This window comes from Eurypyga helias, unplaced genomic scaffold (assembly GCF_000690775.1).
Source record: "Eurypyga helias isolate BGI_N326 unplaced genomic scaffold, ASM69077v1 scaffold42543, whole genome shotgun sequence".
NCBI classification, from domain to species: Eukaryota; Metazoa; Chordata; class Aves; order Eurypygiformes; family Eurypygidae; genus Eurypyga; species Eurypyga helias.
In genome coordinates this window covers 24,936-42,954 of record NW_010242625.1, presented here as the reverse complement: position 1 = coordinate 42,954, position 18,019 = coordinate 24,936, and the positions used below count along the sequence as shown (strand labels likewise).

General features: G+C 35.8%; 1 protein-coding gene across 1 annotated transcript in view; it reads left to right on the top strand.

The window, feature by feature from the left end:
* Positions 1-2,294: 2,294 nt before the first annotated feature.
* Positions 2,295-18,019, top strand: part of CERKL (ceramide kinase-like) — a gene marked incomplete at its 5' end in the record, with an annotated part of 32,183 nt that continues 16,458 nt past the window's right edge. The window contains 3 exons of the mRNA XM_010149142.1: positions 2,295-2,537; positions 9,768-9,899; positions 15,879-15,942. Of these exons, the coding sequence (XP_010147444.1) occupies positions 2,295-2,537; positions 9,768-9,899; positions 15,879-15,942 (439 nt within the window). The remainder of the gene's footprint in view (positions 2,538-9,767; positions 9,900-15,878; positions 15,943-18,019) is intronic.

The following is an 18,019-nucleotide window of genomic DNA, read 5'->3' as shown; positions in this document are numbered from 1 at the left end:
ACACACAACTAAAATTTGGTTTGCTATTTACAATTAAACTGTACTTGAATGAATTAGTTCCTCACCCTTTTATTTAGCTTAGTGTGGTATATTTAGACATATTTTTTTTTATTAAGGGATTAGACTACTGTAAATAGGAAAAATGTAGGGTAGTCTCATTGCTTGAAATCAGTCAGAGGATAAATAGGGGCATAAAACTTCCTGGAAATTCATATGCCCAGGCAGGGTTTTTTTTTTAATGCTGTATTTCGGGAAAAAAACGTGGACATGTGCAGAAACTCTGAGTACAATTAGCGTCAAGCAGATAAATCCAGCTCTAATCCTGTTTACGCTCTACATCAGACAGATGTGCTGAGATTGATTTAGACAAGCTCTTGGCTTATAGTAATTTTTTTTTAAAGTGCCATATATTCTGTTTTTGTTAGATCTTTGTTAGATGTTAAGTACTGTTAGTTTTACCCTTCCTAAAGCCTGTAACCTACTTCATACAGGTTCCCTTTCTGCTCTCATGATGATAGGGCAAGCCTGATAGAAGAGATTATCTTTATTCCTTGTAATTAAATTGACTTTTTTTCAGAAGATACAACAATGGGAAGTGGATACTGAATTAAATAAATAGCATGATACCTAATAGATGTATACTTAAATCTCTTGCAAGAGCAGATGGTACCCAATATCTTTCTAAGTAATGTGAGAGGACAGTTAATGTCCTGAAACAGCTAGCAATAACCAGTATGATACTAATGAACCAATAGGTTTTTTGAAGTTTAAAAAAGTGTCTAATCCAGCATATACTTTATTTTTAAAGTAAACTTGTTTGTTATCACAGACTGGGAGTATTTTTTAAATAGCTCATTTGAATTTTCTTAATCTGAATTGTTTTATAAAATTTTACTGAATTTGTGATGATCTTCTTTTCAGTAAAAATAAAAGATAAAAATTACAGAATATGCCTAAGGACTTTTATGCAGATTTCTTTTCAACTTTAGTGAAAATTGGCTATCCTAATCCTACTACCTACTTCAGTATTTCCTCTACAGTTTAAAACTTAAGGATAATGCTTTTGTATGGTTCAGTATTCCTACAGTTTATAAGGGTCCCCAGGCTGTGTGTGTGTGGTGTAATGAAATAGGTGATACTTGATTTTGTATTCCCATGCCTGCACTGCTGTCCATCTCCAGGAAGACAGTTAAAATAGTCTTTTGCAGCTTCTCCCTGGCACTTCAGTACAGCATGTAGCAAACATTCATCACACAGAATCTGTTACGGCTTTTTTATGAGAAACCGCTTGACTGCGCTGTGGCTAGATTTGGAAAAGGTATCTGGCTTTCTAGCTTTTTTTGCCTTGGGCTGCAGAGACACCTTTATTGGTCTAGTATATTGGATTTGCTGTAATTACAGTGAAAGTAGGGAGACTTTTTGTGTCTAGAGTATCTTCCACCTTCAGGAACGGTGACGTTTTTCCTTCAGTCTGTGTATTTGACTTTGAGGAATCAGGTGTGTTACAGCTCAAGAGGGCAGAAAAAGGAGAAGCCTGTACCATAGTCGTTCAGTTGATACATCTCCAAAAGGTATTGGGAACTAGTGTAATTGAAGTGACTGTGTCTGCAGCCACAGGGTCCATATGTATAGCAGTCCTGAGACGATAAAGCCTTCCCAGCCTAACACAAATCTCCTGGGGAGAGGTCTCTGGGAGGGTCTTGAACTCTCACAAGGACTTTTGAAAGTGTTTTTCTTTCACTTGTCGTTTAAAGTAAAGTAATAAATTGAAAATGAAAGATAAGATGGGTGGCACACTTTTGGTTTATTTTTCTATTTTTGCTGAACTGTTTTGTGATATGTCACTAGTCTAAACCCAAATGGCAGCAGTTGTATTAAATGAAAAAATAGATTTGGTGTATACTCAGCTTGGGTCCTACTTTCTGATCTCCCAGAGCTATGGTTGAGGAAAATTCAACGAAAAACTTTCTCTTTGAATGCGAACACATGCACAGAAAGTGATTCACTCTTCTTAGAGCCTGCAATTTTATTCAGTTGTTTTGAACGTCTGGAAAGGGATTAAATAGCCTCTTTTGAAATTGTGCTATTTGTATAGCTGGATACCTGACCTAAATAACGAAGTTGCTAAAGTGTAAGACCAGTGACTAATGCAAATGGTACGCAATAAGTTTCAATATAGGCATGAGCAGATGCAACAAACGAAGTTAGAGGTGAAGCCATAACACTATTTTGTTTTTAGACATTACTCCTGATCATATTGAAAACACTTTCTTTTTCTTCCCCTCCCCCTACAGGTGATTCCAGTATGGTTTTACAGACTCAGGAGGAGATTGTTGAAATGAAAGATGTATTTTCAGTAAAACTGAAACGCCGTCGTTTTGTAGGACAGAAAAAAGGTGGCACTTTGTTGGGTATCACAATTTTTAAATGCTTGAATAAAGAAGAAAATAAACTAACAGACTGTGCCATCCATTTAAATAACTTCAGTGAAGATCATTGTCATTTGTGGTTTAGACATCTAAAGGAAATTTTGAATGGTAAGCACTTATTTGGGGTTGGTGTAATTATTATTTCAGACCTGTTTCTGTTGACAATATGTAAGGTTAAGTGAAGTTTAGAAAAATATTTTGCCTGTGGAAATTAAGACACAAAGATATGAAAGTTATTGCATAAAAATTTTGCTTACTACTAGAGTTTCACATGGTGAAGTGTAAAATTAGGACAGTACAACTGACTAATGCATCTGCAAAAATTAAACAAATTGGTGCTACTTTTTGAAAGTGTTTTGGAGACTACTTGAAAATAAATAGCTTAGTGTATTCTGACTGAAGGGTCTTCTGGGAAATCTTTCTTGAAGAAAAAAAAGTATATTGTTGATGTTTTCACTCGGAATTGCAGCATATCTGATGGTACTACAGTTGTTACAATTGTGGGAACTCTTTAGGGACTTCCAGTGACTGTTTAGAACCTCCCACATGAGACCCACAGATTCTTTAAGACACTAATGGGAGAGGCTTTCCTCTTCATAAAATCACGGGTGGAAGTGCTCTTAAGGTTCTGTAGGACTATTACTGTATAATTTTATACAAAATATATTGATACTAGCTAGTGATGAGAGGCAGATCTTTATTTTAAAAATATCTTTCTGTGTGTTTGTCTGGGCTAATGCCAGTTTTAGGATGCTTTGTTTGACCTGTGATAGTTGCATTTTTTTCATGGAAGCTATATTAAATTTTTGAAGAAAATATTCACCATTTAGGGGAAGAAGAAAAAAAACCCAGAGCATTTGACGGTATTTGAATACCATCAATGTTGGAAAGACAGAATATAGCGCACTTTTGATTTAAAGAACCAAAACAACACCCACCCCCCAGCTCTGATGTAACTCCAAAATATGTGTCTGTTTACAGACTATAGCAAATGAGTTTGTTTATTACAGAAGAAAAACAATCCATCTTGTAATAGACTATTAAAACTCCAGCTAAATTGTCAATACCGAGCCAGATTACAGAATTCAAATCTTACACATCTGTAGTGTTAGTAACAACACTTTCAGCAGCGATTTATAGTGTTTTTCTAGTAAAGCGACTATGTCGGAAGCAGATACTGGAGAAAGTAAAATAATGTGAGTTGTTAACAGTGCATTCTTAGATCATTTGCTTAAAATAGGCTTTGGATTTTCCAAATAAAAACGTGTATTAAAAAGTGCCTTCCCTTGCCCTTTTTTGAGAGACTATCACAAAATATCTAAATCTGCAGAAGTGCCAAGATTCTTGAAGATCTCCAGCTACCCATAAAGGCAAGGACATTTGCATAAGGAGCAAATGTCTGTTTTGTTCCCAGATTACCCTCCATCCATCAGGAGCAGTGATACCATATGTTCACAGAAAAAAAGCTGCGGTATCTCTTGCTCAGGTTGCCTTGACTTCGAGGTGCAGTGTCTTGTTTTATAGCTTTGTAATTGGAAGCCACCTGAACCTGAAAAAAGCATTCTGTGCAATGTTGCTGTTTCTGGTTCTTCCTCAGATTCAGTCTTTCTCCAGAAGCTCAAACTTTTTGCAGATTTTTCTTGATCTCATTACATTTTTGTCCTTTCTTTTTTGCTTCAAGAATAATCGGAACTCAGAGGGTAAAAATAACCAAGCACAACACCCAAAATATCATTTACTAATGTATATATTGTTTTATGTTCTGTAATCACAATAGAAGTTTTCACACTGTTATGTTTTGAATTCTGATTAGATACTCAAACTGCCGTTCTGTCCAGAAAATCAGCAAAAAACCAGAGCATTTCTGCATTCAGTGTGGCAGAGACACGTTGTCTGTATTTCAAACAGTGATGCTGTAGTAATGGTATAATTCAGAAATAAGTATTGTGATTTAAAATGTAGCAAACATTGGTAGGAAGGCCCCAGTGGGGTTCAAGGCTGGACTAGAAGTATAAAATGCAGGTAAGTTCTGCTGGTTCCTCAGTAACTGAAATCTCAAAAGGAACGTTGATATATCTGTGCTTGAAACTGATGAATTTCCGTAGCTTTTGCTGCAGCTTGTTTTCAGAATAGTGCTGGGGATTTCTTTGTTAATGAACTCAAATTGACTTCTTTTTGGTTTCCTCATGAACTGCAGGATGAAGTTAAAATTTCGTCCCTCTAAAATAGCAAAAATTTAAGTGCCTGTCTTTTTTCTAATCTGTCTGATCCCAAAGCAAATTTTCATTAACTGCTGCGTTTACTTCAAGAGTTTTTACTGCTTCTAGGCTGGAACAAATTAAAAGCAGGTGTCTTACCCAAGTACAGTGTATATATTTTTGGATATGGCTGTCAGTAAACATGTACTTTCATTTGTCAAAATGGCTAAATATTACTAAAAGCTGTGTGATATTTGAAGATAAATGCAATTTCTATTTGTTTATCTTCCTGTTTGGGGTTTTGGATTTTTATGAGTACACATTAATTAACAACAATATCAGGTTTACCAGTGATGATACAAGCTAAAGTTTTTTTCTGGAGACATGTTCTAGTGAAGATTTCATTTTTTTCTGAAATTCCATGTACACAGCTTGCCTTGTGTCTGACACAAATGTTTCTTGCATGGTTTTTTCCCGTTTATTCTTACTGTCTTCATGGTGAGTATCCTCTGTTGCTTTGACTTTGTGTTAAGACTACTTCAAAGTAAGATCTAACTTAAGGTGTAACTTCTTATGAAGCCTGTCATCTTGTGAGCACAGAGATATAATATAATTGTTTAGAATTTTGTTACAGTGACTGCTACTATGGCTTTCTGTGTGTGAGAGACAGGTTAACAAAACACATGTACTACCATCTTCCTACTTTTAAATAACCTATTATTTTCCCTATAATGTTGCGGCTGTTCAGATGCTGCCAGCTAGGTATGAAGAGCTTGCTCAGGAAAACTGATCTTCTGTGTATCACATATTTGTTAAACTGATATAAGATAATCACTGCCATCTTAAGGCATGTGCCTATGGAGCCTTGGTTCTGGACTGGCTCGTGGAAAACCGAAAATGGCAGCTTAGACTGTAGTGTGCTGTTGCTCTCACGTCAGATCTGTTGTACACCTGCCTGTCCATGATTTCCATTTATACATCGCAACTTCTTGTGCTGCACTTATGGGCATGCACAGTGGACATACTGAGTCAGTGGAATTCATTGTTTTATTTTAAATCCTCTGTGCATGCAAATGCCCAGTGTTTCTTAAAGGACTAAGGCCCAGAAGTGAGAGAAAATGCATAATTATCAATGTTTATCTTTTTTTATTAGGAAGATAAGACTTAGTAACTGTTGATTTGAGCAAGATAAGACTTACTAACGGTTTGACCAAGATAAGACCTATTAACAGTTGGTTTGAAACAAGAATAAATGATGAAGTAGCAAAAAAAATGCATTAAGTGCATTTTATTTTTATCTGTTATTCTGTATATCTCACACTGGGATTTGATATGAATGTCTGAAACTTCATGCATGAAGTTTTAATTAAACCATTAATGTTAAACATTAACTTTGCTTAGTTAATATTAACAGTAGTGTCTCCATAGTTACATTAACAAATCTGTCTCATATTATTGGTTTTCCTCATGTATAATATTCTTACTGTTGTGTAAGGTATTTATAAATGTATGCAAGAATGACATGATTCCAGGCTCTTAACTTTTGTAACATAACCCCATTTTCATAAAGCTAAGAACCGAAAGCGGCACAGATGTACGTGTGAGCGTAGCGTCTCTGCTGCCCTATGAGCCTTTGTTTTCAGAACACCCTGATTGACCCACCACCCTTCATGGTTCACTGATTCACTTGATAGATCAAGTTTAAACTAGTGCATATTAGCACATTTGTTAGTACTAGAGGAACAGTTGGCCTTCCTGTTTTAGGCTGCTGGTTCATTTCAAATGGAGCAGCCACAGAAAACAATAACAGCATAGCATACCAGTTAGGAGAATACCCAAAGGCTGTCAGACTGAAATCAGTTGCAGATTGTGGTAAATGAGATTGAGTCATTCTTATAGGTGTTGTTTAAAGAACATTAAAAGACTATTATTATTTAAGAAAACTTTTAAAGAAGTTGATCTATATACTTGTGGGAAAGTTTCATCTTTGACTGTTACAGGATATTCTTTCATTAAACTCAGTTGTTTGATGTGTTATAACATGTCCAGTGCATGCTGGGAATGATAAATAGTAATTTTTGTTGTGATCACCCATTCATGTCAGTTGGCAATCATTTGGCACAAACAAAGCCACAGCAGTAGTGTACCGTATTGCTGCTCAAATGCCTTGTTTGTGATACCTATGTCTATAAATAAAATAGTTTACCTTTTAAAAAAATTAAATTGACATTCAAGTAGTCATAAAGATAATAACACTTTTATCCTGTGAATTCATTTAGTTGTTGAAAATTTCACTAGGATTTATGTATTAACTCTGATCAACTTTTCAATGATAGCCTAATATATAATCATAAATACAGTTCCTGTTTGAGAATCATTCAGTGAATGAATTCTTGGTATTTTGTTAAAAAAAGAAACAAAAATTCAATTATGATTCCTTAAAAGTCTAAAAATCTAAGAATTTTTTCCCACCAATCGGTAAGTCTGTATTTCTGAAGAAATTCTTCACAGAGAGGGTGGTGAGGTACTGGAACAGGTTGCCCAGAGATGTTGTGGATGCCCCATCCCTGGATGTCTTCAAGGCCAGGCTGGATGAGGCTTTGAGTAACCTGGTCTAGTGGAAGGTGTCCCTGCCCATGGCAGGGGGGGTGGAACTAGGGGATCTTTAAGGTCCCTTCCAACCCAAACCATTCTGTGATTTTATGTTTTCTTTGCTTTCTTATGCTTTATTTAAAACTTTGTATTGCCACTTGGGATTAAACTGTTTCTGAGTTTTATATATAAAACTCAAAGTGATATATCTGTTTGCCTTTTACATTTTTTTTTTCCTTCAGCTTCCTCCTGATGATGGTTTAACAATAACAGAAAATGCATTGTAACTTGCACTGCCTGGGTAATAGAATTTATGACACTTCATCGCCTTTTCTACTTCTACAAACTCTGTACTCTCCTTCCCTCTGCTTTGTGTGTTACATTTCCAGTTGGGACATACCCTGCTGCAGCTCGTGTCCATTGCCTTGTTGTCCTTGCACCTGGAAGAAGCCTGTCTTGGTAGTCTTGGTTAGTCCCACAGCAGGTACTAGGGACAGCATTTAGGTCAATACTTGTTGCAGGCAGCTGGCTACCTCTGTGGCTTGTTCCAGCCCCCTGCTGAAGTCACAGTTCTCTGTTGGGCTCACTCCACTTGATCAGTCTGGTGCTGGGGGAGGCCTCGGATGGGTACAGTTTTTGGGATTTTGGCCCAAAAGATTTTGAGTCCAAGGACATAATCACATCCTTTGAACTACTGTTTGTCATCTTGTTAATGCAACACAGTATGTAGTTGGCCTTCATGGCATCACTGGCACCCTGTTTACTCGTGTTCAACTCCTCGTCCATCGGCAACTGCAGGATGCTCCAGAGAGAGGTTCTGCATAGTTGGTCAGTCCTCAGCCTGAGCCGGTAGGGTTTTGCTGGGCCAGGTGCTGGACTTCATGTTTGTCTTTATTGAATATCTTGAAGCTTCTGTCAAACCTTTCTTGTAGCTAATCAAGGTCCTTGTGGGTGGCAGCCCTGCCCTCCAGCACATCTGCTCTCTTCCCCAAGTTCCCTATTTTCCTTTTATCTCTAAGAAGGAGACACTTAATAATACACGTACTATTCCTGAAGGCATTCAGGATTCACCATTAATTTGACGTGCAGTGACATGTCACTGTGTGTAACATTTTGCCATAAATATGATTAGAAGTCTTGTTTTTATTTATGTTTTCAGGTTATAGCAGCAAACTGATCCAGTAATTTCCTTCAGTATCTTTAAGAATCCTTCTAACATCTACTAACATAAGATGGATAAAGCACTGTTTTCATTTCCAGATTCTGTGACGTATTTAAATAAGTGAAAAAATAATCCATGAGACTTTTATAATTGCAATGTTTTGATTTTAAGGAATACATTCCCCTTTGGTGCTGAAAGAGCATTTAGCTATAATTTCTCAGAGGAATTGCTCCTGTGCAGTTGTTGAGATCGAGTAAGTAGGGAACAGCTTCAGGATGTCTCAGCTGATAATTTGAAGGTACACATGGCTGTAAATATTGAAGTAATACTCTATGTGGGGCAGGAAAACATGTTTTCACACTTAGTTTCTTTTGGAATTGTGGCCTATTACTAATTTTGTTCTTGAATGTTGAAAACAGCATACTTGCCAGGTCTTCTACCTTTCATTTAGCTAAGAAAGTGGTAGCCTAGCCTAATACTAAAAGAAAATGTGGAGTTTATAAATAAATTAATTGAACACAAAGTTGTTCAAATTGTATTTTAAGTAACTACCATAGCTAGAGCAGTATTGCATGCCACCACCTGCTGTTTGTAGCAAACTAACCTTGATGAATCATGGTAATCGTAGGAATTCTGGAAAAGACAACTTAAAGTCATGTTATTGCTTTTGTAGCAATTATTTGCTGTTCAACAGAAAAAACACATTCTAAATAATAAAATTACTTTGTGGGATCAATGTGCAAGACATGCTACTGTTTGCATAACAGTTTCTCAGTGTTGCTTGCTCAGTATTTGTTACTTGAGAGACCTGAATAGCACTTTTTAAAAAATAAAATTAACAATAATTCTTAGATTTCTGAATGATGTTACCAAGTTTCCTGTTTCTTTGTATTTCTTCTGACCTCTTTCAAGGTGAAGGAATTTCCTTGGCACTGTGTGATTTGCAGTCTCAGAAAACAAAAGTATTGGATTGTAGTATTAGGTTGTTTGATGTTATTGCTGTATGCCTACTGGGAGTGTTTCGTATTAAATTCCAAAAAGGGTACATTTGATATTTCTTGTCACCATATCTTATAACTTCTCCACATTCACCCTGCTCCTGTATCAAGGTTTAACTAGATTATGACATGCACTTTTTTTCCTGGTTCCTACAATGTTTTGGTTAGTAAGTGATTAATTTCTACTGTTTATTAGCTGTACACACAAACGTAATCAGTACTGTGATTTTAAGAGAAGTAGCACATATCTAAGGAGAAATTGAGACCTTTTTTAGACTCTAATTTAGTTATCCTGTTAAAGTACGTTAATGGCTATAATATTAAAAACTCATTTAAGCTGTAGACATAGCTGTGTCTCATCTTACATGTTTTGTGTTTTCTTTTTTAGGTTTTCCAAATAGACCAAAATCCTTAAAAGTGTTTGTTAATCCAAGCAGCCACAGAAGAGAGGCCACTCATGTTTATTATGAACAAGTGGCACCTCTCTTCAAACTTGCTGACATCAAAACTGATGTCACAGGTAAGTTGCTTCAAAAGCATAGTTTAATCCTTCGTGAAACTAGTACTTAAGCATGCAAGACAATTTGAATGTATTGCTAAACCTTACTGGCTTTGCCTGCAAGTCATGCATTTGGATCTGTAGTTAAAACAATGCAATATGTTTTTATTTCATCAAAAAATGTTTTAGTAGTTCTTTTATTTGATAGTTTGCACCCTATAGCTATTCATGGCTATGTTGTAGTTCGCATACTTTCGCAACAAGCATTGTATAAAAAATAAACAAGCATTTAATGTCTGTCAGTCCTGTGTATGCGTGTATTCTGACAAACACATGCCCTTAAATATTGCTTCTCTTCCGAGAACATCTATTGGCCTGACATCATGAGAGGCTTATCTGAAGGACACATTATTTCTGGATTCTGACTCAGTTTCAGGGATGACCTGGAAGCCTAAGTGATTAAGTTCTGTGATGACAAGGGCAGTTCTCACACGGCAAACGGGCACAACTCGGTGTCTGGAGGACATGAATGTCCAGTTTTAATGTTGCAATGATGCTGCCTTCTGCCCCACAATGGGTTCCCAATAGCAGGTTTGGATTTAAGGCCCCAGATTCTGCTTTATGTCATGGATCTGGTCTTTGATTGTTTCATATGATTCACTTTTTATAAGAAAGTGAACAGGTGAAAAACCAAATTTTCTTAAAGCAGTAAAATGTTATTGATCTGATTGTTACTTCTGCCACCTTCTGTGAAGAGACTGAAACATAGGCTGCATCAAATCTGGTCCCAGAAACCACCCAACTTTACAGAGAAATAATACTAGTATTTCCTGTTCCAAATAATTTTATATCCATAGTATTAAAATTCCCTTTAATACACTGCTATTTTTTGGTTATGCATTTCATACCCATGTGGAGTGTAAACTCTGGTGCAAGAGATGTTAACACCAAAAAGACTTTTCCCTATGACTATTATAATAGGTTTGCAAAAGAATTGGTTGAATCTTAAATGAATTATAATACAGCAAGCTCATCCTACAGTTGCCCCTTAAACTTCTTGTGCAGTCCTGACCAGTTCAGGTTGCAGGCCACAAATCATCCTGAGCAAATCTAATTAATAAGAATGTAATAGTGCAATGTGTTTGTATGAGATTTATCATGCTAATTTTATTATCTGTATCCATGTATGTTTCAGTTATTTAGCCTGCAATTTAAAGTAAAATCCTCTGAAGATTAAGGATGCATGAGAACATGTGAAAAAAATTGAATCTGGGTTAGAATTCTGTAGTGATAATTTCTATTAATAATTAACTTCCTTTAATTGGCCAGGCAATGCCAACAGCTTTATGTACGTTCTGATTCTCACAGAGATATTTTTCACCTGCAAGACACAGATGATAGTGTAAACAGATCAATGATAATGCTGTCTCCTTAGATATTGAACATAGCCTTGTTTAGTCATACTTAAAAAGTTTTGTTGTGTAAACCTTAGCGAGAGATGGCTAACTGTTATAATGTTAAATTACGTTTTACTTTAAGTGACTATTTAAAGAAAATTACTTTTTTTCCTCCTTACCACTGCTTAGTATTTATTTTAACTTTACTGCGAACGTAACCTCGTTTGTTAAACTCTGTTAAAGGCAGCATTATCATTATACTGTATAAGATTAGATTTAGATATGTAATGTTACCTGGAATCCTAAAGTGGAACTAATAAGCCAAATCTATATCAATAGTTTTATACATTAATTAATAGAATTTAATATAAGCCATGATTATAATTTGTAGTGATTTTAGAATATTTTTCCTAATTGAATAAAAAACAATTAAAATTTTAATTTTTTTTCTTTTAAGTTTTGAAAAGAAACTTCTGATTTTAGCCTGATAAATGTCTAATGGCTTATCTGTAAAATAAGGTTATCTTGTTAATGTCCCAATACTATTGTGTTTATTAGCTGCCTAACACTCCTCCTACAGGCAAAATGAGAAAACTGCATCACAGTTTTAAATGCCAGTAGAGAAGGAAATCATTAAGAACTATGCATTAAAAAAAATATGCATATGTGTGTGGGGGATGCTGAATGAAAGTCCTGTCCACTGGTCCCATCTTATAATAAACCCAAGTGCCTTATTTGAAGTATATTGAACTGGATTTTTTCTCCCAAAATAGTTTGGGATTTTGGGAAGCTGGAGCATGCCTCTCGGTGTTACTGCTTTTAAGAAACATGACCGGGATTTCCATATGTAGTGGTGTAACAAGGTGTGTTAGGTACTAGAAAGTCAAAGGCTTTTGTACAATTTTTACACGGAAGATAGTTTACTTTTAGTCCTTTCACATACACATATTTAAAGCTTAAAATTAATTGTACACAAAAATCTTAAATCAAATTGGAATCTCTGAAGTGACTTCCAGTGCGTACGCAAGACTTGCAGGTTACCAAAATACTCGCCAGCCCATCACTTTGACGGTGGAGTGCTGTGAAAGACAGAGCTGCTCTCGTGCAGTTTTGTGTTTTGTAGTTGGCTGTTCTATTGCTATTTTGTGTTTTGGTTCCTGCACAACCAAGCTTGCCAGAGCTGCTTTTTCATTGTAACTTCTCTTGGAATAAACTTTTTTTAAAGAGGTTTCGAGTAGTGGTATTCTAAGGCTATACAGCAGCCAAAAGGCATGTATGTGAGTGAGTTCTCAAGTAGCATTTACTTTCTCCAATTATCTTTAAATAAGGGTTTTCTTATTTTGCCAAATTAACTTGCATGCTGCAAATGTATTACTGTCAATGAAATTAACAGGTTGTAAAGGGTGGGTTGTGTTATGTTGGTTGTTTTTTTTTCAGGTTATTTCAGTTACATGGCAGTAAAAACATTTCTGGAGCGCTCAATGCTGTAGAAAGTGGGAATAAGCAAATTTAAACTGAAACAGTACTGTAGCTAAGGCTAAGCAATACTGGTCTTCATACAGTCTTAAAGCTTGGCTAGCTGGAGTGCTGCGGCTGGGATATGGCTGTTAGGAGAATGGTGACTCTTAAAAATCCAGTTCAGCAGAAGCTCACTCCATATTTAGGATACCTAGAAGTGCTGGCAAATCATGGTAACTGGAGCTAGTATTTTAGAGGTATATTAGAATGTTGCAAAATCATACATGTACTGAAGAAAAATAAGTAAAGGCAATACCAACAGACTCCTAGCTTGTCTCACTTCCTAGTTTTGACTTTTTGCTTCTGTTTATGTACAATTACAAGCTGGATGTTTAGGCAAAACTGATAGTGTCATCCTTCCTGCCCCTCTCCCCGCTTCCCTCCTTTTTTTTTTAAGGCAGAATCACAAAAGAAAAGTGTGATTGACAACTGGACAAATAGCATTGGTTTAAATTTATTATAAAGTAAATAACATTAATATTATTTTTTCCTCCAGTGTTAACACCAGTTAATCTTGTTATCATTAGCAGTTTTAATCCTACTGACATTAGTCTGTGACATGGGTGCCAGTGTTTCTGTGTGTCATGGAAATGTCCCATGCTTTCACGGTTTGAACTAATTGGATGTTGCTTTTTCTGTAAGTGGGGGCTGAACCCTTAGTTTGTTGTTGTCTGTGTGGCACTGTGTTAGTGTTTTGCAGCATGTGTGACCCTCTTCACATCAGCTACGCTGTTTCTGATAATTATTTGGGCTTAATAGATTCTAATATTTAGAGCTTTGGAATAAAATGTCTCTAAAAAAGGAGAACTTTCTCAATTATGCATTACAAGTGGTTGAAAAAAGTATTAAATAATATTTTTGTAATAGCATTTTTGCAAAATATGTAATGTGAAGCCTTCTCAAACTGTGAGTAAAGCTATTTTCCTCTTACCAGATTTTGTTGTGTGATGGTTTGGGTTTTTTTTGCTGTTTCCCCTGGATTAGAAAAAAAACAAACTTTCAAACATCTAGAGTTTTCCCAGGTATCAGAATGACTGTAATGTGGCCATCTGGAGGTTTTTAAACCTGTGAAAAACCTTTTTTTAGATGATGTGGTCTTTTTATGTCTGTGTTGAATTTTTTCAAGTTTTTTTTTCCTGTTGGTCACTTTTTTATATGTTTTAATCAAGTTTTTACTGCGAACTTAATTTTTTCATTACTTTTTGTAAGAGTGTTTCAAAATAGATGCTGTGTACTTCTGTTGTTCTCTCATCCACTTTTAAATTTATTGGAACTATCCCAAGTGTTAAGCCTGCAGTAGTCCTGTGTAATTTCCAAATTTAAGCTATTAGTTGCAAAGAGGGTGGAGTCCCCGTCAATCTGGCTAACACTAGTCATTTTTACTGCCTTTATTGATGTCTCTGTAGACACGAGTCCTCCTTATTTTCATGTTCTTGTTCTTTGAGTGAATTAATGTTGTAATAATACACATAAGTTACATACATTACATTAGGAAACCACTGAGCATGTTTGCTTTTACAAAATATTACCTAATTTACCATACCATTTTAATTAGACTGTACTCGTAACCTTCTAAATGTCATAATGTTCATTTAAAAAGGCATGTACCCTAGTAACCAACTGTATGTTTTTGTGGGAAGAGTTTCTTTCACAGTAAAGTAATGGTAAAATATGTGAACCTTTCTACATGATGCATTTTTATTGGTCACTTTTTTCGCAATCTGCAGATAATGATAGAAGAATATTTATCAGTGGTAAAAGCCAAACTGGGTATGTTAGTTTAAATACTGTGCTTTGATTTTCCAGAAGAGGACGTGCATGAAAGTAAATTCTGTAAATGATTCCTGAAAGCTGTTTTAGTTATAGGTGTTTCTGTAGCAAAATGGTATTTCTCTGCCTTTTGTTATCATCAAAATAGGTCTAGTTTTTAATTAAGAATTTTCAATACACCAAGTGCTAGAACTTTGCTAATACTGGTTGGGAGATTTTAAAATTATGTACTGATACACAATTGTTTCTTAAGAAGCATAGAAATGTTATCACTTTGATTTTGATTTCTTTTTTTTTTTTTTTTTTTTAAAAAGACAGGAGGATTCCCATTCTGTGTGCATGTGTGTGTATAGTACAGGGAGAGTGAGAGGTGTTTTCAGTTATTGTAAGCAGCATTTGAATGGTCTGTAGAAATGCTGTTATAACAGGTACAGATACGGACTGATTGTTTTAGACACCAAGACTAATAATTTTAACAGTGTTTAGAAACACTGGAGGAAAGCCTTGAACTATGGTAGCACCAGGGACAGACAAGCATGAAAGATTAATGTAATTTTGCATATAATGATGCACATTCTTACACAAAAAATCCATCTGCAAGTGTCATGTCAGTCAGCAAAAATCTTTGATGGGTGGCTGCAGCTGGGCTGTCTCTTCTGGCAAGGCTGGCCTAGAAAATGCTAAATGTAGTTATGATGCTTTGTGCCATCTGTAGTATGCCAGTTTATCCTGTCTTCACTGGCATTTACAGTACTATATAGGGTATCAGCAAACACAGAGACATCAATGCAGAGTGACAGATTCATTTCCTCCAGAGGCTACGAACTCTGGTGTATACTTGTGCCACCTTCCTCTGTGTGTTACATTCTGTTGCCACTGGTATTTGGCTGGATATCATACTTCTGTGTTCAACTCCTCATACTTTTGATTTAGCAATTTGCATATACTAACACAAAGACAATTAACTTTGACTGATACTGAAATAATTCAGTCTTAACTGAGGATACGCTTACATTTTCCTGAAGTTTACCAACTGTGTCAATGCTAAAACTTACATTTTGATGCAACAAACATCTCCTCTAATTCTGTGAAATTAAATACAATAGTCATGTGTCTGGCAGATGAGTTTTAATGTGTCTTGCCTTTTAGCTAGTGTTACTGTAAAATATACCTTCTCATAATTTTAATGCATTTAATAGTTTAAAAAAATAATCTGAACTGAATTACTGTGTGTTTATTATATTAGAAAGGCAAAAAATAAGAAAAACTTTTTAAAACTGTATAATCATCTTATAATTAATGTTATTTTCCACAGTAACCGAATATGAAGGACATGCGCTCTCAGTACTTAAAGAATGTGAACTCCAGGCATTTGATGGGTAAGTTGGTTAGTGACAATGAATGTTAGCAAACCTCATCACATTAGTTTTTATTTGTATTACATACAAAAATATGCTAGTAAATAATGAGTTACTGTTTCACATATATATGAACCATGAGAAAACCAATTCGCATTGGATGCTTTGGTTTTTTTATTACTTACTGACAATAGATACATATTTTAGATGCAAAAATGATGTTAAATAAACAAAGCTTTCTTAAATATGCCTCATGAAAGCCTCAGTCTCTGTATTTGCAAGAATGACACAAGTGCCTTGCATTTCAATCTATCCATTCAAATGATTCTTACGGAGAATATTTTATCTAACAGTAACTTGAATGTGTTTTCCATTTAAAAAAAATATTCAAACTTACTTAAAGTCTGGAGTGAAGATCCTTGTTCAATCATTTTAAAAGACCTTACTATGTGGATTAATCCTGCAATCTGGTATTTTTACATTAATCATTCAATTCTAAGCTTTAATAATATAAAATGATATTTTTGTGTACTGTGGAAGTCTTACAGCATTCTTACAACTCTTACTGGAATATGCAATGAGCCATATACGAAGGCTTAAACAGTGCTTTATAGTCTAATAATTTCCTCTTAGTTCTAGAAACTCACAGAGTTAAGCAAGAAAATACATCTGAGGATAATTTCTTCCCTATTAAGACATGCCTTTTATGGTGCTAGCTGGGGAACCAGTTTGTCCTGGGGAGCAGATATGAAGACACAGAAAAAGCCTGGATGGTATCTTCCTGCACAAACCCCTTCGACTCTGAGTTGTATTTGAGTTGTTTCATCTTTGAACATTGGGAAGAGTCACTGGAGTACTTCTCCTGTAAGACTTTTCTCTAGTAGCCAGAACCAAGGGGAAATAGGAACAGAAGAAGCTGGAAGAAAATAACCCTTAAGTCAATAGGATGCTAGGATTTCTGAGGTGAAAAGAACCCTGTCCTTTCTAAGTTAGGTCTTTTAAGTGTTGGTTTTTTTTTTTTTTAATGCGGAAATTGAGTAGCTTTTACTGTCAGAGTTTATGAGCGAAAATAAAATTTCTGAAGTGTTTGAAAAGCGAGTTTATAACTTCTCAAATAGCCTGGCCTCCATCTGTATACTTGTTCAATAACACATAATAGAGAAAAATATCTTGTTAAATAGCTGATTTAGGATGCTTTCTACAGAGACTGATAGACTGAGGTCAGAATTCATACTAGGCTAAAGGTCTGATACTTTGAAAAAGAAAGCTACAAAACATCAGTAATCCTCCCTTCTCTTTAGAGTTGTTCTTAAGAAGTGGGTGGAAGAGAATATTTGAAATTGGGGATTTCTTTTTCTAACAGTTCAAAGGCTTATGGCATACTTTTATGTTCCTGTATCCTTTGTGACTTCTCCGTTGCTGTCTAGCCTAAGAATTTTTGCCATAGATGTAAAAATCTTAGAGGGCCCCAAAACCACCTCAATCTTTCCCAAACAAAATTTCAATGAAAATTTTGATTTATTGAAAATTAAGCCAGAAAGCGAATGGAGTCTGGTTTGAATTGAAAATTAACTCTACAATAATGAAATTGTCCTACTGATGAAAAAACAGGTTTTTAGCAATTCTAGCAGCCACCTGACGTAATGTCTTTTCACTGTGCCCATCAAGTCTTGAGAGGTTTTACTTGTCCCTTGGGCAGCATTGCTAGTGACTTAGCAGGTTTCAGCGCTTTCCTGGTTTGCCCTGGTTTCCCATCCAGTTTTGTTCGAGCCAGACGCTGTATCTGTCACTCAGTTCCCTGCTTAGAAAATAGAATAGCACTTCTACACATCCTTTTAAAGGCACTGTGTGGGGTGGTAAGAGGTAAGGTAGTTTTGGTGCTATTTCTACGTGGCAGAGTTCACGGAGACGTGATCAGCCTTGCCGGAGCTGGGGAGCGACAGGAGGTGGGTTCGGTCTGGGCTGAAGGCTGTGCCTGCACGCATCCGTCTGCCGCTCTAACTCAGCTTGTGCTTTTCAAGTGTTGCCGATGTCAGGTCGTCTGATAGCTAATTCAACTAAAAATGTAGAAAGGACAAGACGCAACTGTTCCTTTATT